General features: G+C 45.9%; 1 protein-coding gene across 7 annotated transcripts in view; it reads right to left on the reverse strand.

Moving 5' to 3' along the window:
- Positions 1–24,898, reverse strand: part of LOC119951685 (protein unc-79 homolog) — a 269,084-nt gene that overhangs the window by 179,346 nt on the left and 64,840 nt on the right. For all 7 annotated transcript variants that reach the window (XM_038774926.1, XM_038774915.1, XM_038774945.1 and 4 more), the window contains 4 exons: positions 12,610–12,839; positions 10,962–11,133; positions 7,377–7,607; positions 3,254–3,444 (listed from right to left, as the gene is read on the reverse strand). In XM_038774926.1, the coding sequence (XP_038630854.1) occupies positions 3,254–3,444; positions 7,377–7,607; positions 10,962–11,133; positions 12,610–12,839 (824 nt within the window). The remainder of the gene's footprint in view (positions 1–3,253; positions 3,445–7,376; positions 7,608–10,961; positions 11,134–12,609; positions 12,840–24,898) is intronic.

Genomic DNA, 24,898 nt, shown 5'->3' on the forward strand with positions numbered 1-24,898 from the left:
ATGGTTAAAGAATGGTCATGACTGGGAGTTAAATATCCGAGCGTATCAAACTATTCGGAAGGACAGAGTGGATGGTAAGGGAGGTGGTGTAGCTCTGTTATTTAAGGATGACATCCGGGCAATAGTAAGGGATGACATCGGTGCTATGGAGGATAAGGTTGAATCCATTTGGGTGGAAATCAGGAATAGTAATGCGAAAAAGTCACTTATAGGAGAAGTCTATAGGCCACCAAATAGCAACATTATGGTGGGGCAGGCAATAAACAAAGAAATAACTGATGCATGTAGAAATGGTACAGCAGTTATCATGGGGATTTTAATCTACATGTCGATTGATTTAACCAGGTTGGTCAAGGCAGCCTTGAGGAGGAGTTAATAGAATGTATCCGCGATAGTTTCCTGGAACAGTATGTAATGGAACCTACGAGGGAACAAGCGGTCCTAGATCTTGTCCTGTGTAATGAGACAGGATTGATTCATGATCTCATAGTTAGGGATCCTCTCGAAAGGAGCAATCACAATATGGTGGAATTTAAAATACAGATGGAGGGTGAGAAGGTAAAATCAAACACTAGTGTTTTGTGCTGAAACAAAGGAGATTTCATTGGGATGAGAGAAGAGCTAGCTAAGGTAGACTGGGAGCAAAGACTTTATGGTGAAACAGTTGAGGAACAGTGGAGAATCTTCCAAGCGATTTTTCACAGTGCTCAGCAAAGGTTTATACCAACAAAAAGGAAGGACGGTAGAAAGAGGGAAAATCGACCGTGGATATCTAAGAAAATAAGAGAGAGTATCAAATTGAAAGAAAAAGCATACAAAGTGGCAAAGATTAGTGGGAGACTAGAGGACTGGGAAATCTTTAGGGGGCAACAGAAAGCTACTAAAAAAGCTATAAAGAAGAGTAGGATAGATTATGAGAGTAAACTTGCTCAGAATATAAAAACAGATAGTAAAAGTTTCTACAAATATATAAAACAAAAAAGAGTGGCTAAGGTAAATATTGGTCCTTTAGAGGATGAGAAGGGAGACTTAATAATGGGAGATGAGGAAATGGCTAAGGAACTGAACACGTTTTTTGGGTCGGTCTTCACAGTGGAAGACACAAATAACATACCAGTGACTGATAGAAATGAGGCAATGACAGATGAGGACCTTGAGATGACTGTTATCACTAAGGAGGTAGTGATGGGCAAGATAATGGGGCTAAAGGTAGTCAAGTCTCCTGGCCCTGATGGAATGCATCCCAGAGTGCTAAAAGAGATGGCTAGCAAAATTGCAAATGCACTAGTGATAATTTACCAAAATTCACTAGACACTGGGGTGGTCCTGGCAGATTGGAAATTAGCAAATGTGACACCACTGTTTAAAAAAGGAGGTAGGCAGAAAGCGGGTAATTATAGGCCAGTGAGCTTGACTTCGGTAGTAGGGAAGATGCTGGAATCTATCATCAAGGAAGAAATAGCGAGGCATCTGGATGGAAATTGTCCCATTGGGCAGACGCAGCATGGGTTCATAAAGGGCAGGTCGTGTCTAACTAATTTAGTGGAACTTTTTGAGGACATTACCAGTGCGGTAGATAACGGGGAGCCAATGGATGTGGTATATCTGGATTTCCAGAAAGCCTTTGACAAGGTGTCACACAAAAGGTTGCTGCATAAGATAAAGATGCATGGCATTAAGGGTAAAGTAGTAGCATGGATAGAGGATTGGTTAATTAATAGAAAGCAAAGAGTGGGGATTAATGGGTGTTTCTCTGGTTAGCAATCAGTAGGTAGTGGTATCCCTCAGGGATCGGTGTTGGGCCCACAATTGTTCACTCACAGGTGAGTGAGTGCGGGATGGAAGTCACGGGGAGGGGTTTCTTGCTGGGGGTTGAGGGTATCAGAGGAAAGGTCAGGATGGTTCTCACTGGAACTCCCTCCCCCCCTTCCCACTCCCCGCCCCCCACTTCCCCATACCTGGTCCCTCAATCAGACGCAGAGTGCCTGTAAATAAAGAATCCCACCTGGGACTGTGTATACAAACTCAAAATAATTTTTTGGGGGCTTCCTGCATGGTGACACTCCTGACCACTGTTGATTGAGTATCAACAAAGGCAGGATGAGAGCTTTAAGTGGGCAAATAGGGCCTTATTTATCATCCAGATGGGAACACCTTCCATGAGCCTTCCTGCTCCAGATTTAATCTGGCAGAGGCGATCCCACCCCACACACTTCCGTTTTGTTGAATATGTTACCTTCCAGGAAGGGTGGGGGAGGGTATTAAATTCCATCCAACATTTCAAAATACTTTTAAAAATTAATTTATGGGATATGGGCATCACTGGTTAGGCCAGCACTTATTGCCCATCCCTAGTTAAGGTGATGGTGAGTTGCATTATTGAACCGCTGCAGTCCTTCACGTGTAGGTACACCCACTAAGCTGACAGGGAGGGAGTTCCAGGACGTTGCCCCAGCGACAGTGAAGGAATGGCGATATATTTCCAAGTCAGGGTGGTGAGTGACTTGGAGGGGAACTTCCAGGTGGTGGGGTTCTCAGGTATCTGCTGCTCTTGTCCTTCTAGATGGTAGTGGTCGTAGGTTTGGAAGATGTTGACTAAGGAACCTTGTTGAGTTACTGCAGTGCATCTTGTACACATGGTACACATGGCTGCCACTGTTCGTCGGTGGTGGTGGAGGGTTTGATCGTTTGTGAATAATTGATTCTGAAGGCCTTTGGGATATTCTGAACTCATGAAAGGTATATATAATTCAAGTCTATTGGTTTTTTCTTACTAAGCATTGAATGGATGATAAATTGTGTGAAAAGACTGATGACCATGTGACACAGAGCTGTGAGCACAGAGGTTCACCCTATTTTGTAAGACCATTTCAGCACTACTGCACCTGGTTTATTAATGGAGTAGGTAAGTAGATTGATTTATCTCTGATGTAAGGATTTACGGGTCAATTCAGGATTCTCACACTCTGAAATAGGACTACTACAATGCAACAACAATTCTCCAACCCACACTCCCATGAGGCATGACTTCTCACCAGACAGACATGCAATAACTTTTTAATGGGGAGTTCAAAGCTCTTAGAAATAAACATAATTAAATTGGAAAAGATTTGTCGTATCTTGTTACCTCCATGAGAATGTTTATCATTTCACCCTTTTAGTTTTATTGCCACAGGCATGTTATAAAAGTTACGATATCTAGCGCTATAATTAAGGAAAAAAAAGGAATGGAAGTGAAGCACTTTGCACATACCTTAGAACCTCCTTGAACTCTTTCAACTGGTTATCTGGCACCTCAGTTCGAATAGATTCCAACCATTCTGGCATAATGCATTCCCACACAGCCTGATTTATCACATTGTATGGAATAAGGCACAGGATGCGATTCAAGCCTTCTTTCAGTTGTGTCACAGTACTGCAGCGCTTGTCCCAATACCCACCAACCTGAAACCACACATTGCCTCAGTACAACAGAAACTTACATTTCGATAGCACCTTTCATATAGAAAAACAGAGGAGAGGCAACTAAAAGAAGTCAAAGAGGTGGATTTTAATTATGCTCAAAGGAAGAGATGGAGGTTGAAGAACACAGCTTTTGGGGGAATCTCCTCAATCATCCAACATAAGGAGTATGTGGAATGCAGGAAAGGGAATTGAATGGATGGGGTCAAGTCTTCAAAAATGTCCATGAACTTCTCACACTTACTCAAGGCAACAATGGAGGGGACAGATTACAGAGAATTAAAAAGATGATTGATATTGGAGAAAAGGGATATGCTCAAATCTGCTATCATCGCAATTCATAATGGAATTAATAAATGTTATGAAGCAGTTATTGTTCATCATTCTGATTTTTTTGTAGTGCTGCTAGAGACAGAGTTCCAGGATTGGGACGTCGGCGACAATGAAGGAAAGGTGATATATTTTCACGTCAGGATGGTGAGTGGCTTGGAGGGAAACTCGCACGTAGTGGTGTTCCCATGTGTCTGCTGCCCTTGTCCTTCCAGATGGTGGTGGCTGGGGTTTTGGAAGGTGCTGTCTAAAGAGCATTGGTGAGTTCCTGCAGTGAATCTCATACATGGTATACACTGGTGCCACTGTGCGTCAGTAGTGGAGGGAGTGAATGTTTGTATACAGAGTGCCAATCAAGTGCTTTGTTCTGGATGGTGTTAAGCTTCATCAGGATTGTTGGAGCTGCACTCATCTAGGCAAGTAAAGTGTGTTCCATCACACTCTTGGCTTGTGGTAGAGGATGGACAGGTTTTCGGGAGTCAGGAGCTGCTCTACTTGTCCCAGAGTTCCTGGTCTCTGACCAGTTCTTGTAGCCACAGTATTTATATAGCTAGTCCAGTTCAATTTCTGGTCAATGGATAACCCCTGGGGTGTTGACAGTTGTGAATTCAGCAATGGTAATGCCATTGAATGTCAAGGGTGATTGGTATATTCTCTCTTATTGAAGATGGACATTGCCTGGGACCTGTTTGGCATGAATGTTACTTGGAAGGAAGATCATTGATGAAGCAGCTGAAGATGGTTGGCCTTATGACACTATCCTGAGGAATTGATGCAGCAATGGCCTGGACGCGAGACGACTGTCCACCAACAACCACAATCTTCTTCTGTGCTAGGGAAGACGCCAACCAGCCAAACGTTTTCCCCCTGATTCACAGTGACTACAGTTTTTCAGGGCTCCTTGATGCCACACTCAGTCAAATGCTACTGTGATGTCAAGGGTAGTCCCTCTCACCTCACCTCTGGAGTTCAGTTTGTCCATGCTTGAACCAAGGCTTTTATGAGGTCAGGAGTTGAATGGCCCTGGCGGAACTCAAACTGAGCATCAGCGAGCAGGTTATTGCTGAGCAAGTGACACTTGCGAGCACTTTTAATGACCACTTCCATCACTTTATTATTGGTCGAGAGTAAAGTGATGGGGTGGAAACCATAGGGGTTGATTTGTCGCTTTTTATGTACAGGTCTTAGCTGGACAATTTTCCACATTGCCAGGTAGATGTCAGTGTTGTAACTGAACTGGGACAGGCCCTATGACACTACCCTGAAGAATTTCTGTGGTGATGTGCTGAAACTGAAACGATTGACCTCCAACAATCTTAACCAACTTCGTCAGTGCTGGGTATGACTCTAACCAGTGGAGACTTCTCCCTCTGATTCCGATTGACTCCAGTTTTGCCAGGACTCCTTGTTGCCACACTCAATTAAATGTTGCCTTAATATCAAGGGCAGCCACTCAAAGTTCAGCACTTTTGACCATGTTAGAATCAAGGCTATAATGAGGTTATGAGCTAAGTGGCCCTGGCAGGACCCAAAGTGGGTGTCAGTGAGGTTATTACTAAGCAAGTGACGCTCGATAGCACTGTTGATTACCCCTTTTTCAGGTAGTGCTAAAATTCAAAGCAAGTTTGTATTGTCTGTTATATGCACTGAGAACCACATTGAAGATGTCCAAAGTTAACTCACATCTGACATTACAAACATATGAACATACAAAATGGGGGCAGAAGTAGGCTATTTGGCCCCTCAAGCCTGTGTCGCCATTCAATAAGATCATGGCCACTCTGTTTGTGTTTTGAGTTCCACATTTCCATCTACCCTCCATAACCATTGATTCCCTTGCCGAACAAGAATCTATCTATCTCCGCCTTAAAAATATTCAATGACCCCGTCTCCACCGCCTTCTGAGGCAGAAAGTTCCAAAACTGCATAACCCTCTGAGAAATAAAATTCTCCTTAATTCTGTCCTAAAAGGATGACCCCTAATTTTAAAACATTGTCCCCGAGTTCTGGATTCACCCACAAGAGGAAACACTCTTTCAACGTCCACCTTGTTAAGACCATTCAGGATCTTGGACACTTCAATCAAGTCAGCCCTCACTCTTCTGAACTCCAGGAGAAACAAGCACAGCCTCTCCAACATGTCAACACAAGACAACCCACTCATTCCACATATCAATCAATAAACCACCTCTGAACTGCCTCCAATGCATTTACATCCTTCCAATAAATTAGGAGACCAAAACTGCATGTAATATTTGAGATGGGGTCTGACCAATGGTCCTGTGTAAATGAATCATAACATCCTTAATGTGTTCAATTCCTTTCGTAAAGGACAGCATTCTATCAGCCTTCTTGAATTTGTTCCGTACCTGTATACTAATGTTTTGTGACATATGCACTAGAACACCTAGATCCCACTGCACCTCAGATTTCTCCTTTACATTTCCCCACATTACACTCCTTCAGCCAGATTTTGCCCACGATAGCACTGTTGATGACTCCTTCCATCACTTTGCTGATGATGGAGAGTAGATTGATATGGCGATAATTGGCAGGGTCGGATTTGTTCCCTTTCTTGTATACAGGACACACCTGGGCAATTTTCCACATTGCCGGGTCGATGCCAGTGTTGTAGCTGTACTGGAACAGCTTGGCGAGGGGTGCGGCTGGTTCTGGAGTGCAAGTCTTCATCCCTATTGCTGGAATATTATCAAGACCCATAGCCTTTGCAGTATTAGTACCTTCAGCTGCTGCTTGATATCACGTGGAGTTAATTGTATTGGCTGAAGACTGACATCTGTGATGCTGGCGACCTTTGGTGGGGGCCACCTTACAGGGGGAGTTCCTGGGATTAAATTTCCCTGTGTGAGCCGGCATCAGGTTTCCAAATTTCAATTCGGGAATCCCAAACTTGAAAAACCCAGCAGCTAAACAAAGGCAAGGGTATGTTTGGAGAGAAGATAAGTTGACAGGATGCACTCTAGCTATTATACAGCACTGGTAGAGGGAATGGATGTTTATACCAATGGATGAAGTGCCAGTTAAGTGGACTATTTTATCCAGATAGATTCAAGCTTCGAGTGCTATTGGAGTTACACCCTCCAGGCAATTGAAGAATAAACAATTACACTCCTAATTTGTGCATTTGAGATGGTAGAAATCTTTTAGGGAGTCAAGGGATGGGTCACAACCTACAGATTACCCAAAATATGACCTGCTCTAGTTGCCATAGCATTTGAGTGTTGGTCCAATAAAGTTTCTCATCAATAGTGACTCCAAGAATGTTAACAGTGAGTGAGACATATCATTGGTAATGCCTATGATTGTTAAGGGGAGATGTCTATGCACCCTAAGTCATCATTGCCTGACACCAGGATTAACTGCCAGACTGATCAGCCCAAGTCTGGGTATTGTCCAGTTCTTGCTGCATGTGGAGACAGAGCATTTCATCACCTGAGGAACTGTGATTGGGGCTGAATATTTCTCACCAAAAGATGGAGAAAATATAATTGACCAGCTTAGATTTGTCCCGGATTTTGTGAATGGGATTTACTGGGGTATTTTCAGGTTTAAAATAAACTTACTCTTGCAAATTCCAGAGGTTTGGGAAGAAGACACATGACCATGACATCAAATCGAACATCACACACAGTCTTCAACCATTTGGTGACAAATTGAGGCTTGAGCTTTTCCACCAGGCTCCCCACTTCGTCATCGACCATGTAGGCAGTGGAATGAAACCACTGAAACATCATGCTGACCAACCTGGCTAAACTTTCTGTAGGTGTGTTTTCACTTGGAGTGCAAAGGCTAACCTATACAGTAAAATAAGAAAACACAGACGTTTTGGATGAGTTATTCATGTGACTTACAGGGAAAATTCTTATCTTCAATGTTTAGATGGTAACCTACTGTAAAACGATAGAATAAAAATCTGCAATAGTTGGATGATCAATTCACCAATGTACCGCCCAATCACGGGTGAAGATGAGAACTTTCTCCAAAGTAACACTTCAATGATAAACATCATATGCTAGGTAATCATAGTAATGAGAATGAAAACTGGGGGATACAATAGCACAAAGCTTGTCAAGTACACCACCTACAATATTGTACAGTGATTAGCTATTGGAGAGTGGTGGGAGGTGGAGCAAAGACATTTTGCACTGTCTTACCACTCAGAGGAGGGAAAGCAAAGTTCTCTACCTGCATTTTTTAATGCATACAGATATTTCTCTTCATTGTCCTTGAATGCTGGTGGAATTCGTTCAAACAAAATTCTCTAAAGTCCTGTTTCAGTAGCTGCAGTATAATGCTCATCTTCTGTGACCTTGTTGTCAACAATAGGCTAAATTCTATGATACAATTATTATAATAGCCTGACAGTAGAGCAAGTGATCACACTGGAGTAGTGACACACATTTGACAAATGATCATAAGCATGGGATTAAGATTGTTGTACCTCATAAAACTAGTCCTGGAACCTGAATTTCGAAATAACATTGGTCCTGAACTTCTAGTCAGCAGTGGAGTAGGTGTGCAGGCCTCTGGTTGCAATTTAAACTGCCCGGGACTCTCCACCCTGTTTGGAGAAGGCAGGAAAGCCGGTGGAGGCGGGGAAATCAACAGGAGTCCCCAAATGGCTTTTATGCCAGCAGAAGTTCCCATTCTGATAAGGGCAGCACGGTGGCACAGTAGGTAGACTGCTGCCTCACAGCACCAAAGACCCAGGTTTAATTCCCAGCTTGGGCCTGACCTTGGGTGACTGTCTGTGTGGAGTTTGCACTTTCTCCTCGTGTCTTCATGGATTTCCTCTGGGGTGCTCCGGTTTCCTCCCAAAGTCCAAAGATGCACAGGTTAGGTGGATTGACCATTCTAAATTGTTCCGTATTGTGAGGTTGAAGGAATAGGACGGGGGATTGGGCCTAGGTAGGGTAGTCCTTTGACGGGTCGGTGCAGACTTGATAGCCCAAATAGCCACCTTCTTCACTGCATTCTATGATTCTATGATTAAAGTACTGCCTTGATTTGGGGTGGCACAATAGCACAGTGGTTATCGCTGTTGCTTCACAGCACGAGGGACCCAGGTTCAATTCCCAGCTTCGGTCAATGTCTGTGCAGAGTCTGCATGTTCTCCCTGTGGATTTCCTCTGGGTGCTCCGGTTTTCTCCCATAGTCCAAAGGTTAGGTGGATTGGTCATGCTAAATTGCCCCATAGTCCAAACGTTAGGTGGGTTTCCTGGGTTACGGGGATAGGGAGGCTGTGTGGGCTTAGGTAGGGTGCTCTTAAGGGGCCGGTGTAGGCCCGATGGGCAGAATGTCCTCCTCCTGCACTGTAAATCTTATGATAACCCCCACCCTCCGCCAATGACGTAATGAGGCTCCTGCCGTTGAAATCCCCTGCCATGTAACATCAACAGGGCCTACACCAGGTCTGAACCAACGGGGACCTGGCAAGCAGTAGCTGCTGGGGGAGTACACCGTGTCAGTCCAGGCAGTAGTACCCTGGCAGTCACCTGACACTGCCCCTCCATTGGGGAGTCATGTATCTGTGAGGGGAGGTGTGGGGAGGTTCCATGGGGCCTTTGCCTTTTTATTTTGATCGGGACACCCTGATGTCTCAGCAGCCGAGGTTCCTGGTGGGGCCCATTAACTTTTTTTTCCTTGAGTGTTTGAAAAAAGGCAGGGTGACCAGCACTGCAGGTTGCCCTCCACTGCCCAACAGTTAGAAATAAATGAGAAAATTCCACCCACCATTTTACAATGAAACCTTGGCACCTTCCAGTCTGGGATCCAGCGATGAACAGAGTGCATAATTCTAGCGAAACCACCGCCCTTGTTTGTCATAAACTGAAGACACAGCTCTTAGGGCTGTCTTCAGTTCACTGGCTTACACTGTTTTTAAATGAAGCGGTCACCCCCAAAACTCACCTCACGGTAGCATGGTGGTTAGCATCAATGCTTCACAGCTCCAGGGTCCCAGGTTCGATTCCCGGCTGGGTCACTGTCTGTGTGGAGTCTGCACGTCCTCCTCGTGTGTGCGTGGGTTTCCTCCGGGTGCTCCGGTTTCCTCCCACAGTCCAAAGATGAGCGGGTTAGGTGGATTGGCCATGTTAAATTGCCCGTAGTGTAAGATTAATGGGGGGATTGTTGGGTTATGGGTATACGGGTTACGTGGGTTTAAGTAGGGTGATCATTGCTCGGCACAACATCGAGGGCCGAAGGGCCTGTTCTGTGCTGTACTGTTCTATTCTATTCTAAAACACTTCACATCCACCTCCCTCCAACAATATTCACCGCCCCCAATAGTGTTCGCCCCGCCAACATTGCACACCTTCCCCTTTCAACAATGCTCAGCCTCTCCCCTCGATGGAACCTGGTTCAGTCCTTCTCCCCCCACAGCCTGTGACAATGCAGATTCTCCAAGCATCAACTGTCCAGGAGCTAGGGATTTCAGAAGATGAGTCAGGAACGGGTAAACATTATCGGAGGGGGTGGGGATGAGGGAGATGTTATTGAAGTACACATTGTCGGGTGGGGGTGAACATTATCAGAAGGTGTGGGGGACGGGGGGAGTGATCAATACCAGGGGGACAGGCTGAGCACTGTCACTGTTGTTGGGGATGATATGACAGGAAGAACAGAATGAACATGGTATGGGGAGGGGATGCAAGAACTTTTATCAGGAAAGAGGGTGTGAGCACTTCCAAGCTGGGTGGAGGGGTGATTTTGCGTGTGTGGGTATGTTTGGGGGGGGGGGGGGGGGGGCTGATTTACTTCAAGCTCTGCTCCTTAGCAGCCTTTACACCTGCTAGGAAAAGCTCTGAGTAAGTCAGTGTAAAAACCAGGGTACATATAGGGCAAACAGCCCAAGTCTCCGTGATTCTAGCCATCTGATTTCGCTATTGTAGGGAATCGTGTAGCCACTCAGCAACATAAAACCGGCAATCGGAAGTTTAAACCTCCTGCATACATACCATGCATGTGTGCCCATTGAGACTGCCTCAGGTTTCTGACTTAAGTTGAGTCATTCGCTGCTCCCCATATCTGAATATTCAGGCCATTAACATCTTTCAGTTCACTCACAAGCATCCATTATCTTCCATGCACTAGGTTTGTTCCAATATAAACATAAGTGCTGAATTACAATCGGCATTTTATTTACCTACCAAAACCCAGATTCCAAACTGGCTTAATAGTCGCTGATCATTTTTATCATCATCCTTGTTATCATACTCCATATTGTCCAGTGAAGGCTGGGACAAGGACAGCCCCATTTGTCTTCTTCGATTTAATTCAAACTCCCGTTGCTCTGCATGGTATTCAGCCTCTTTTAGCAAGCTGCAGTAAAACAAACAGTTACAACTGCTAAACATTCTCATTTTGGGAATAATATCAGAATCAGTCCCAATTCTAAAAAGACAAATTCCTCTCAATAAATGTATTTTGATCCCAACCGTCATTAATTCCCTCAGTTGCACATTACACCCTGAAATCAGTAATGACAAAATTTTGAAGTCGTCTAAAGGCCATGTTTCCAGCTCTTAGGGGAGTTTCACTCTTTTACCCATTTCATTTCTTTCAGAGTTCAACAAAATGAATTTCCGATCCTGGCCAAGCAATCAGCTGCTCACATAGAGCCTTTGGCATTTTTTAATACAAGATGATGATATTTTAAAAACTAAAATCTGACCTGGATTTTCACAGAGTTGGAACGACTCGGGAGCCCTTTAAAAACGGTGCGCGAGTCTTGACTCCAGGATTCCCGAGCCCAGCCCCAGACTGTCTGATTTTCAAGAATGCGGGCAGATTCCTGTCAAAAGCCTTCATCAAACACGGAATTTTCACGGAGTCAGGCAAGTTTTTAAAGAGTCGTGCTTCACAGCCCCTCAGAGGAATCGTGAACACTAGACTGCATGAAGAAACCATTCAAGAGCCAAGTTCAAAAGGTCCTCCTCATGCCCCCTATGCAAGCTCTGTATTTCCACCTCCTCTGCATAGCCCCTCATGCCCCATATGCCAGGTCATGGCAAGTCTGTGCCCACTGACCCTCTGTACACTGTCTAAAACCAGTGAATCCTATCGCGTATAGTCGTATGTCTAAAAATAAACTTTGGAAAAAAAGTAATCCATTCATAACTTTCTCCTATGTTGAAAAAAATTATTTCACTGCAAGCTGATAAAATGTTAATCATCCCGATCCTTTAAAGTATCAAAAACTAAAACCATAAACCCTTCAAACCATAACTTGTGTAAACAAACATACTGTCAATCAAACAATGCTTTCTCAAGGGATTCTTACTCCAATAGTTTCTGGCCATTCAGCCAACCCTCATTATGTAAGCTTGGCTGAGAGCCCAGACAACCCTTACATTTCTAAAACACCTGCTCCCCAGAAGAAATGATCTCTGTTGTCAAGTGGTTTCAAGGGTTTGTGGGGATTTTTCTTGATAATTTAAAGGATCTAGATGATTTTCATTTTTATTAGCTTGCAGTGAAATAACTTTGTTCTCAAACAAGTGACCAAATGCTTGATCAAAGAAATGGATTTTAAGCAGGATCTCAAAGGAGAAGCAGATGGGTTGAGAGATTGAGGGACCCAGAATCCCAGAGTTTAGGGCTAAGGCAGCTAAAGGCAAAAGCAAACCTAAAGTCTGTATTTTAAAACTGATTAATTACAGTGCATATACTGTCTTCGCTACAGGAGTTCAGGCTATTACGAAACAACTTTTGTTAACCATGACAAATGTGTACGGAACATCCATGACAGTATATCATCAAGAAGATCCAATTTTAAGGATTAATATTATTGATTACCTGACCACTGATTCCACAGTACAGACTAGTTCCTCTGCACCACACTCTCTGGTGTTCATCGGAGGGGGCGAAGTCTGGTAAAGGTGAGTCTCTGCTGCAGCACCAATCTCACTGCTATGGTGGTTGTAGTGACACCTTTTGCAGTAGCGCACTGGTCTGTTTCCATGGCGACCACAACATCCTGCTGAGAAGCAGGTAACAATGGCTCTCCGAACGTGCGAGCTACAATTCTTATGAGGAGCAAAACCTTCATATTAATAAAAAGCCACAAGTTCAAACTTTTATAACTAGAAAACATTATTTGGGCTGCTGTCACACACTAAACTTTGAAACAGCCCCATGATGCGTATCATGATAGAGTGGCCAACAACTTTAGATAGGTTCTGATATTTTACTTGCTGCTGCTGAAACATCATGGACCATTTCAAAATTGATGTGTGCTTGCATTTTTAAATTGCTATTTAATGTTAGTTATACTTTAGAAATTTCCAAATAACAGACACAGGCCAGATGGCAATCTTAGCAGCAGTCCAGTCAAGTTAGTACAGGCAATAAAAATATAATAGCATCTGTAGAGAGAGAAAATCAGCTGACATTTTGTAACTATGCTCTTACAGTTTTAATAAAAGATCATCAGTGAGAAATGTTTGCTTTGTTTCTCTCACCATAAACTCTGCAGAGCCTGCTGAGTGTTTCCAGCATTTCTGTTTTTATTTCAGATTCCCAGCTCCCATAGTATTTTGCTTTTCTGTTAGCGTTTCTGATGGGTCATATTTGTTTCCAACTCTGCCACCTAATTTTATCACCAAGAGGAAAAGGAGTCCTAGATTTTGAACCAACCTATGAATTAGCTAACCTTTACAGTCCCCTCAACTATCAAGTTGGATCAATAGAAAATTCAAGGTTTGGTGAGGTTAAATTGTTTAAATACCCATTACTAACAATCTAAATTCCAAAAACAGATGTGAATGTATTTTCAATGTCGAGTGACCTGAAGTAAAATAGTGGAGGATATTTCACATCACCTGAAATTTCACCCCACCCCGTCCCCATTTTATCTGACTAAAATACACTTTCAGACCAGTCAATAAGCAACAATTCCACTGAGAAGAGTCCTGATCAGTACCTCTTCCAGTCCCAATTGCAGATAACGAGATGACCATGACATAAGAATCTCCGTGAACAGCTACAATTTAGAGTGTGCTCATAAACTACATCAGCTGACCAGATTGTTATGTGTACATGTGTAGCTCTAGTCATCAGTGGGAAGTACCAGGTATTGCCAGGTTCTGTTCTAATTTTATTAATCCATCTCCCCTCCGAAGAAGTACCAAATACAATGAAACATGTAATTCTGCTTAATATAAGAATTTACATGAGCAGTTAAATGCCATCAGGGGGAAAGGTATTCGTAGTGGTGGACACTGCACAGTTGATGAGCAAGGTATGTAACCCATTCTTTTTTTGTTCAAAGAAAATTATTGTTCTCCTATTTCTTAAATCAAATCTGGCTGAAATGATTTCCTACAATGAAATTAATTGCAATTGAACTGCAGAAAGCAGCTGTCAAATTCAGTATTTTACAGAAGATCAAAGTGGACAGTGGATCATAGTGGACAGTGGATCATCCCTGATTCTGGAACCTGCTGTATTGTCACACCTGCATTCTCTGATCACTGCTCCTCACTTAACAATGTCAAATTACTTTAGAACTGAAAAACTGACGTTAATTGTTAATCACACACCTGGAGTCAAACTACACACAATATAGGAGAGATGTAAAACCGTATTTTTAAAAATTGGATAGATTACAACTCAAATGTTTAGGTGAAATGTGGTGAACCTCCAATTTTTTAGAGGGTGAAAATGTTTTCAGTTTCTGCATTTTTTCCTGTAAAATTGAATCAAATAAAAAAAACACTGAATTTGTAAAAATATCTCAAACGAGGAGTTTGTTTGCATTATCTGCAGCAAATAGAAAAAATGTTTTACTACAAATTATAAGCAAAGGAAAGTAACTGCGCTTCATCTCCGCCTCCTCCCACCTTCCGAACCTCTTGAAATGGAAAACATTAAATAAGACTTCTCTCTCGATGAAAAATTAACAAAATGTTCTGGCAGCACAGTGATTCGCTTTATCTATGTGTCATGTGAAAGAGTGACAGGCACAGTTATTCATTGCTTCAACTCTTGCTACATTGAGGTTCTCTCGTGAGGGTGGTAATAGTTCTCAGCATTTCCCCATGGGAAGCAAAGAAAAACTGAGGGAAAATTTAAATGGGTCAATTTTCAAGCAGCTTCTAATGGTCGATCCAACAACAATTATTCTGTTTTTTATGATTACATACCAATTTAGTGAACAGCATTGGCTGTCGTAAGGGAAGGTTTTTAAAAATGGACATCATTGCACATGGCTGCGAACACTGCAAGACTGGAGCACCAGTAAACAGAACATTTCATTGCAGCTGCCCTTTGGTGCAGATAAGTAGTTTGGAGGGGGAGCTGGTTAATAAATTATGTGCCCCAGGAAAGAAAGGATCAGCAACATTAGTACAATTGGATTTTTTTTTCACCAGTCATTATAAATAATGCAGAAGGAAATACAATTAAATGAGGTTTGAAAATAAGAGCAACACTTCTTAAAACTTTAAAGAAACAAATCAATAACTATTGATTTGGCGGCACGATGGATAGCACTGCTACCTCACAGCGCCAGTGATCCAGGTTCAATCCAGCCTTGGGCGACTGTGTGCAGTTTCTATATTCTACCAGTATCTGCGTGGGTTTTGTCTGTGTACTCCAGTTTCCTCCCACAGTCCAAAGATGTGCAGGTTAGGTGGATTTGCCATGCAAAATTGCCCTTAGTGTCCAAAAGGTTAGGTGGGATTACTGGGTTACGGGGATATGTTGGAGGCATGGCCCTAGGTAGGGTGCTCTTTCAGAGGGTCCGTGCAGACTCGATAGGCCAAATGACTTCTTACTGCATTGTAGAGATTCTATGGTTAATTATTCAAAAATCTTGCTGAATCTTCATGATGACTTAGCATGTGCTATGAATTTAAGTAACTAAATGCAAAAGAGAGCATGCTTTTTCATACGATATTGAGATTATACACTGACATATATCATCTGTTATCTGTGCCTAATTTGTACCAAAAACAATGGATATGCAAATACCAAAACCAAACAGGAGTATACTTCAGAGGAAACGCTGATGGTAGACAGACACATTTTATAGGTATTAAATAACTTTCTCTTAAAGACACAATAGCACCAAGTGAATCTCTTTGATGTTGAATAACAACTGAAACAGGTTCTGCCATAGTGGCCAATGTAGCCAATCATTAAATCACAGAATCTCTGTAAAACAAACATTACTTAATTAATCTTTAGACATTATTGCAACAATATAGTCTCCTCAATGTTCAATTTATTGCGTGTGTTCTAAATTAAATTTAAAATTATGCTTTTCATTTTGTTTTGTTTTTCTCGAGTAGTTACTTTCCTATTTCAAAGGCTTTTTGTAAGATATTGTGGAAGAGAAGATCGTAATTTACATTTCTGATGTATTTAAAGAATAGGTAAAACAGGAGTGGAAAGCTTTATTCATTGGAGGATTGTTAGTCTAAAGTTCTTGCATCGCATTTACAGCATGCTTTGAAGCCAACTACAGACATTTTTGTAGACAAGGGAATTTTCTATGATCCTTTCATCTTTGTCATAAACGATATTTATTCATCCTTTCCCCAAATCAAATTAACCTCTCAAAAAGATTGCCACCACACAGTTTAACTGAATTTCAATAAATAAATTATAGACACATGTAATGCATACTAAAATATTGCTGTGGTTGGAGAAAGTTAATTTTACTATAAACATAATGGGTGGAATTTTCCGCACAATCTGTAGTGTACTCCGCCACGGCGGAGGCAGCCCACCATCGGCCGGCAGAGGTGTTTTCTGGTCCTGCCATTGTCAACGGGTTTTCGCACTGAATGCACCCCTCATCACTAGCGGGTGCGCCGTCAACAGGACTGGAAGGTCCCGCCGGTGACAACAGCCAGAAATCTACGGCCAATGTTTATTTTTTTTTCTCTTTTCTGGTCAAGGTAATTATTATATTCTTATGTGTCCTGCAAACTGGGTACAGCAAAGTTAATTAGTTTCCCTACCGCAAAACTCTATGACTCTTAAGACAAACTGGCAGGGTTAACATTGAAACATCGGGCAGCGCGGTGGCATAGTGGTTAGAGCGCTGAGGAACCAGGTTCGATTACCGGCCCTGGGTCACTGTCCGTGTGGAGTTTGCACATTCTCCCCGTGTTGCATGGGTTTCACCCCCACAACCCAAAGATGTGCAGGGTAGGTGGATTGACCATGCTAAATTGCCCCTTAATTGGAAAAGAATTATTGGATACACTAAATTTATTTTTTTGAAAACAATGAAACATCAAAAGAAGCCATACAAAAAACACAAATTTGACTGCTTCAATACAATGAAGAATGCACATCAAGCCTTCAGCTGCCAAATACTTGTACAATCAGCCACAGTGTGAATACACTGACGTTTTTGTTAGAAATGTTTGATTACGATTGCAGTTAAGAGTTCCAATGCTTCAAGCAATACATACAGGACAGGGATGTTAAATTAATTACAAATATTTTAAAGATAAAACAATTAATACAGCATTTGATTGCATCTTTCAAATATAAGAATTCTAAAGCAAAGGGCTGAATTGTAATAGCACCGCATCATGGGAAAAATAGTTTTTTCTGCGACAATAGAAACAAAGATCTAATCTGCCCAACTCCCATTGGCTACAACCTAGAAGTAGAGTTAGGAACAACAACTTATCTTTATAACAGTGCCTTATAACAGTCCCCAGGTGCATCACAGGAGCATTATGTAACAAAACATAACACCAAAAGGTATAAGGAGATATGTCAGATGGCCAAAATCTTGGTCGAAGAGTAAGTTTTAAGGAGTATCTTAAAGAAGGAATGTGAGGTACAGAGGCAACGAGGTGCAGGGAGGGTATTCCGGGGCTTAGGTCTAGGTAACGGAACACGCGCCCATCAATGGTGAAGTGATTTAAAATAGAGATGCTTCAAAACCAGAATTAGAGGGCGGACTTGCGGTGACGGTGGGCGGGAGGCGGTCGCGCAACGGAGGGCTCCCGATCGGGAACGGCATTTTCGGGGCTTTAAGCCCGGTCCCAGGGTCCACGGAGGCGTCAAAGGCAGGGAGAAGGCACGGAGGAGGCACAGTAGAAGATGTCCAGGATCAGGGTGGTGATTGTGTATCAGTGCAGATGCAATACAACTGAGCAAGCACTAGAGGGAGCACGGGAGAACTATAAATACACAGGGACAGGAAGTGAGGACACACTTCAAAGAAGGGAGAACTGGTAGCAAGACACAGACACACAGGCAGGCAGCATTTGAGGTAGCCGTAAGTTAAGCTCTGAAGACAGAACAAACTCACAATAAAGCATCTTCTCCACCTTTGAGACTACGAGCTTTATTAAGAAACAAGGAACAACACAATCAGCAAGACAACGGCCGGTAAAAGAACAGCTGAGGGCCCGTCGGGGAGTGGAGAGGTCACCACGGGGTCACCAGGGAAAAAGGCAGCTGGAGCACCAGGGGAGGCCGCATTGCTGAAGGCTGAAGAAATAACTAAGGTAATGGCTGCAGAATTCAAAAGGCAGTTTACAAAACACCTGGAGGCGATGAGGAAGGAGATGAGGGAGGTTTTGAGTGTGCTGGTGGACGAGGCGATTTCTCCGGTGATGACGGCGGTGGCGAGTGCAATGGCGGAGGTGCGGGCGCAAGGGGAGGCGCTGAAGGTAGTGGAGGAGACGGTGGCGCAGCAAGGTGACCAACTTACCTCGATGGGGTAGGAGATGCGGAAGGCGATGGAGGGGAACAAGAATCTGCAAGGAAAATTGGAGGATCTGGAAAACAGGTCCAGGCGACTGAATTTGAGGATTGTGGGGCTGCCCGAAGGAGTTGAAGGGCCGAGGCCGGCGGAGTATTTTGCCGCTATGCTGGCGAAACTATTGGGGCAGGGGGAGGATCCCTCCCAATATGAACTGGATCGGGCTCATCGGTCGGGGAGGCCTGTACCAAAGGCGGGTGAGCCACCAAGAGTAGTGACTTTGTGCTTCCATAGGTACTGTGTGAAAGAGAAGGTCCTGTGCTGGGCCAAGCAGAGGAGGGTGGTGCAGTGGGCTGGAGCTGGTATACGTGTATACCAGGACTTTACGGTGGAGCTGGCGACGAGGCGGGCTGCTTTCAACCGGGTGAAGAGGGCACTGTACATCAGCAAGGTGCAGTGCGGCATTGTATATCCAGCGAAGCTGAGGTTGACTTATAAGTTCAAGGACTTTTATTTTGGAACGGCGGAACCAGCGGAGGAGTTTGCGAAGGCAGAAGGACTGTGGCAGAACTGAGAAATTGAGAAATGGCCATGTGACGATGTAACCAGGACTGTATTTTCTTCCTTTTTGTCTCTTCTTTTTTGTTTCACTGCATCCAGATGTATGGGCTAAAGGAGCCAATGGTGTATATATTTGGACAAGGGAAGTGATGGGATTTGCACTCGAAGCGAGGGCTTTATGGGGGGTAGGTGGATATGCAGGGTGTGTGTGCTAAAAGGGGATTTAGATAGAGAAATACAGCACAGAACAGGCCCTTCGTCCCACGATGTTGTGCCGAACTTTTGTCCTAGGTTAATCATAGAATTTTGGACACTAAGGGCAATTTTGCATGGCCAATCCACCCAACCTGCACATCTTTGGATTGTGGGAGGAAACCGGAGTACCCGGAGGAAATCCACGCACACATGGGGAGGATGTGCAGACTCCACACAGACAGTGACCCAAATCGAACCTGGGACCCTGGAGCTGTGAAGCAATAGTGCTATCCACAATGCTATCATGCTGCCCTGAAGAAGAAGTTAATCTACACTCCATTATTCTACCCTAATCCATGTACCTATCCAATAGCCGCTTGAAGGTCCCTAACGTTTCTGACTCAACTACTTCCACAGGCAGTGCATTCCATGCCCCCACTACTCTCTGGGTAAAGAACCTACCTCTGACATCCCCTCTATATCTTCCACCATTTATCTTAAATTTATGTCCCCTTGTAATGGTGTGTTCCCCTCGGGGGAAAAAGTCTCTGACTGTCTACTCTATCTATTCCCCTAATCATCTTATAAACCTCTATCAAGTCACCCCTCATCCTTCTCCGTTCTAATGAGAAAAGGCCTAGCACCCTCAACCTTTCCTCGTATGACCTACTCTCCATTCCAGGCAACATCCTTTGCACCTTTTCCAAAGCTTCCACATCCTTCTTAAAATGAGGCGACCAGAACTGCACACAGTACTCCAAATGTGGCCTGACCAAGGTTTTGTACAGCTGCATCATCACGTCACGGCTCTTAAATTCAATCCCTCTGCTAATGAATGCTAGCACACCATAGGCCTTCTTCACAGCTCTATCCACTTGAGTGGCAACTTTCAAAGATCTATGAACATAGACCCCAAGATCTCTCTGCTCCTCCACATTGCCAAGAACCCTACCGTTAACCCTGTATTCCGCATTCATATTAGTCCTTCCAAAATGGACAACCTCACACTTGTCAGGGTTAAACTCCATCTGCCACTTCTCAGCCCAGCTCTGCATCCTATCTATGTCTCTTTGAAGCCGACAACAGCCCTCCTCACTATCCACAACTCCACCAATCTTCGTATCATCTGCAAATTTACTGACCCACCCTTCAACTCCCTCATCCAAGTCGTTAATGAAAATCGCAAACAGCAGAGGACCCAGAACTGATCCCTGCGGTACGCCACTGATAACTGGGCTCCAGGCTGAATATTTGCCATCCACCACCACTCTCTGTCTTCTATCGGTTAGCCAGTTTGTTATCCAACTGGCCAAATTTCCCACTATCCCATGCCTCCTTACTTTCTGTACAAGCCAACAATGGGGAACCTTATCAAATGCCTTACTAAAATCCATGTACACTACATCCACTGCTTTACCTTCATCCGCATGCTTGGTCACCTCCTCAAAGAAGTCAATAAGACTTGTAAGGCAAGACTTAGCCCTCACAAATCCGTGCTGACTATCCCTAATCAAGCAGTGTCTTTCCAGATGCTCAGAAATCCTATCCCTGAGGACTTCCGGTGTGCATCATGAAGTGAGTGAGCACACAGAGGCAGCTCCTGCCTAAGGTTGCAGAAAAGAGCTCATTTTTGGGCAGCACGGGTTGGAATTTCGATGAAAAGGCGTGGGTGAATGTTCAAGGAGTATTTTCCCCCAGGAATAGGATGTTTCTTGGTTATCAGACCCTCAGAAACAGTGCAAGATTTGTCTGAACACCAACAAACAAAAGCCTCTGCAAGCATGCTAGCGGGGGAAGGGCCAGCTTATAGGTCTCAAACTGACCTGAGAGCCTTTATGAAAGCTGAATTCTAGCAGCAGAGGGAAGAACTGTGAAAAGATCTCACCAAGGCCATTGAAGAAGCGGAGACGGACTTCCAGTAGCGGTGATGCGGAGCTAAGCCGCACGTTCAGTGGCTCCCACTATTTTCGGACTTTGGGGCTCTTTTAAGTGCTCGTAGTGGTGCTGTTTGGAATTTTCCCCGTGTGGGAACACTCCTTCTCAGCTTCTCCACCGGTGGATGGCCTGGACTAGGAGTGGAGCGGTCAGAAAACCGGCTTTGCAGTGCACCGCAGCTCCCGCTACTTAAGGACTTTTGGGCTGATTTGAGGGCCCCAAACGGCGCTGTCTCGACGAATCCCGGTGGGGGAAGGTGTCTAGAGGAGCATTCCCCAAAATTTATGGTGCTCACCCGGGGTGGGGCAAAGGAAAAGGCTGCAGCAGCTCCACAAGAAAAGCGGGGGAAGAAGGACAAAATGGCGGCCGGCGGAACACCCGAGGACTGGTGGAAGTGGGCGCAGGAGCAGCAAGCTGCTCTTCTGCGCTGTTTTGCGGAGCTGAAGGCTGAGTTGCTGGACTCACTGAATGCGACTACCAACAAGCTGCTTGGAGCTCAGGCGGCCCAGGAGGTGTCTATCCGGGAGTTGCAGGAGGAGGCCGTGGTCCTCGTGGGGAAAGTGGAGTTGCACGAGGCACTTCACAAAAAGTGGCAAGACCGCTTGGAGGAGCTGGACGTTCGCACGAGGCGAAAGAATTTGAGGATCCTGGGCCTGGCGGAGGGGCTGGAGGGGTCGGATCTCCAGTTGTACGTGACCACGATGTTGAGCTCGTTGATGGGAGCGGGGTCCTTCCATTTGCCCCTGGAGCTTGAGGGAGCTCACAGAGTGCTGGCCAGGAGGCCTAAGGCAAATGAACCCCCGCGGGCGGTGCTGGTGCGGTTCCATCGATTTAGTGACCGGGAGTGTGTGCTGCGCTGGGCCAAGAAAGAGAGGAGCAGCAAGTGGGAGAATTCGGTAGTACGAATCTACCAGGACTGGAGTGCGGAGGTGGCAAAGCGGAGGGCCGGGTTCAACCGGACGAAGGCGGTGCTGCATGCCAAGCAGGTCAGATTTGGAATGCTGCAGCCTGCGCGTCTGTGGGTGACATATAAGGACCGGCACCACTACTTCGAGTCCCCGGGGGAGGCGTGGGCCTTTGTACAGGCGGAGAAACTGGACTCGAACTAGGATCTGGGGACACACTATGGCCGTTGCTGTTTTCGCTGTTGCTGTTCTTCAATTTTGACACGTGTTTTTTTTATGCTGCTTTTCTTTTGCTCTGTTTCCGGGTGGGTTTGTCTGTTGGGTATGGGTGTGGGGTATGTGGGGAACGTTGGGGGTATGTGCTTTATATGTTCTCTTCTGTACGGGGCCAGGGGATGGGGTGAAACTGGATTTTGAGGAGCTGCGTCGGAAGGGTGGGGTGTGGCAGTGTGAAAGCGCGGGCTTTCCTCTGGTTGTCCGCGCTGCGGGGCGGGGCGGGGGGGCGGAGCTGGAGGTGGGGGCATGGCCTCTACTGGTTTTCTTTCCCGCGCTGAAGCGGTGCCAAGGAGGTGTGGCAAGAGGGGGATGACCCCATGCCGGGAGGAGATGGGTTTTGGCAGGAGCTGCCGGGTCAGCAGAAGTCAGCTGACTCACGGAAGTACCATGGAGGGTGCGTCGCGGCTAGGTGGGGTCCTAGCCTGGGGGGGGTGGGGGGGGGATACCGGGTTGCTGCTGGAATGGCCAGGAAGGAGCTGGCGTGGGCCGGGGGGGTAGAGGAGAGGCGTTATCGCCATGGGGAACGGGTCAGGCGGGGCGAGCTGGCCTGGGGCGAGCAGTCGATAAGCTATGGCTAGCCGGCGGGGGAGAGGGGCAGGTTGCTCTCTGATTCGGCTGATTACCTGGAACGTGAGGGGGCTGAATGGGCCGGTTAAGAGAACCAGGGTATTTTCTCATCTGAAGGGGCTGAAGGCGGACATGGCTATGCTCCAGGAGACCCACTTGAAGGTGGCGGACCAGGTTCGTCTGAGGAAGGGGTGGGTGGGGCAGGTTTTTCACTCAGGATTGGACGCGAAGAACCGGGGGGTGGCGATCCTGGTGGGGAAGAGGGTGGTGTTCGAGGCGGCTGAGGTGGTGTCGGACAAGGAGGGCAGATATATTATGGTGAGGGGTAGGCTGCAGGGAGAGAAGGTGGTGCTGGTTAATGTATATGCCCCGAATTGGGATGATGCTGGCTTCATGAGGCGCTTGTTGGGCCGCATTCCGGACCTGGGGGCAGGGGGTCTGATCATGGGGGGAGACTTTAACACAGTGCTGGATCCCCCACTGGACCGGTCCAGTTCAAGGACGGGTAGGAGACCGGCGGCGGCCAGAGTGCTGAGGGGGTTTATGTACCAGATGGGAGCGGTGGATCCCTGGAGGTTTGGGAGGCCGAGAGCGCGGGAGTATTCCTTTTTCTCCCATGTCCATAGGGTCTATTCCCGAATAGATTTTTTCATCCTGAGCAGGGGATTGATCCCGAAGGTGCAGGATGCAGAGTATTCGGCCATAGCGATCTCAGACCATGCTCCGCACTGGGTTGATCTGTAGATGGGGGAGGAGCGGGACCAGCGCCCGCTCTGGCACCTGGATGTGGGGCTGCTGGCTGATGAGGAGGTGTGTAGGAAGGTCCGGGGAAGTATTGAGGGGTATCTTGATACCAATGATACAGGGGAGGTCTGGGTGGGGATGGTCTGGGAGGCTCTGAAAGCAGTGATCCGGGGAGAGCTGATCTCCATCCGGGCCCATAGGAAAAGGAGGGAGAGGAAGGAGAGGGAGAGACTGGTGGGAGAGCTCCTGGATGTGGACAGGAGATACGCGGAGGAACCAGAGGAGGGGTTGCTGGGGGAACGGCGCAGTTTGCAGGCCAAATTTGACTTGTTGACCACCAGAAAGGCGGAGACACAGTGGAGGAGGTCGCAGGGCACGGTATATGAGTATGGGGAGAAGGCGAGCAGGATGTTGGCGCATCAGCTCCGCAGGCGAGATGCGGCTAGGGAAATTGGTGGAGTGACGGATAGGGGTGGGAATGTAGTGCAGAAGGGGACAGAAGTAAATGGGGTCTTTAGGGACTTCTACGAGGAACTGTACCGGTCAGAACCTCCGATGGGGAGAGGGGCGATGGAGAGCTTCATGAACAGGCTACGGTTCCCAAGGGTTCAAGAGGAGCTGGTAGAGGGGCTGGGGGCGCCGATAGAGTTGGAGGAGCTAGTCAGGGGGATTGGACAAATGCAGTCAGGTAAGGCGCCGGGGCCGGACGGGTTCCCGGTGGAATTTTATAAAAAGTATGCGGATCTGGTGAGCCCCCTGTTGGTGCGAGCTTTCAATGAGGCATGGGAGAGGGGGGGCTTTGCCCCCGACGATGTCGCGGGCACTGATCTCTCTGATCCTAAAGCGGGATAAGGACCCCTTGCAGTGTGGATCATACAGGCCTATCTCGCTCCTCAATGTTGACGCTAAGTTGCTGGCGAAGATCCTGGCCACCAGGCTAGAGGACTGTGTGCCAGGGGTGATACATGAGGATCAGACAGGATTTGTCAAGGGACGGCAGCTCAACACGAATGTGCGGAGACTGCTAAATGTTATTATGATGTCGGCAGTGGAGGGGGAGGCGGAGATAGTGGTGGCGCTGGATGCGGAGAAAGCGTTTGATAGAGTTGAGTGGGGGTACCTGTGGGAGGTGCTGGAGCGGTTCGGATTCGGGGAGGGATTCATCAAATGGGTGAGGCTGCTCTACGCGGCTCCAATGGCGAGTGTAGTTACAAATGGAAGGAGA

This window comes from Scyliorhinus canicula, chromosome 2 (assembly GCF_902713615.1).
Source record: "Scyliorhinus canicula chromosome 2, sScyCan1.1, whole genome shotgun sequence".
NCBI classification, from domain to species: domain Eukaryota; kingdom Metazoa; phylum Chordata; class Chondrichthyes; order Carcharhiniformes; family Scyliorhinidae; genus Scyliorhinus; species Scyliorhinus canicula.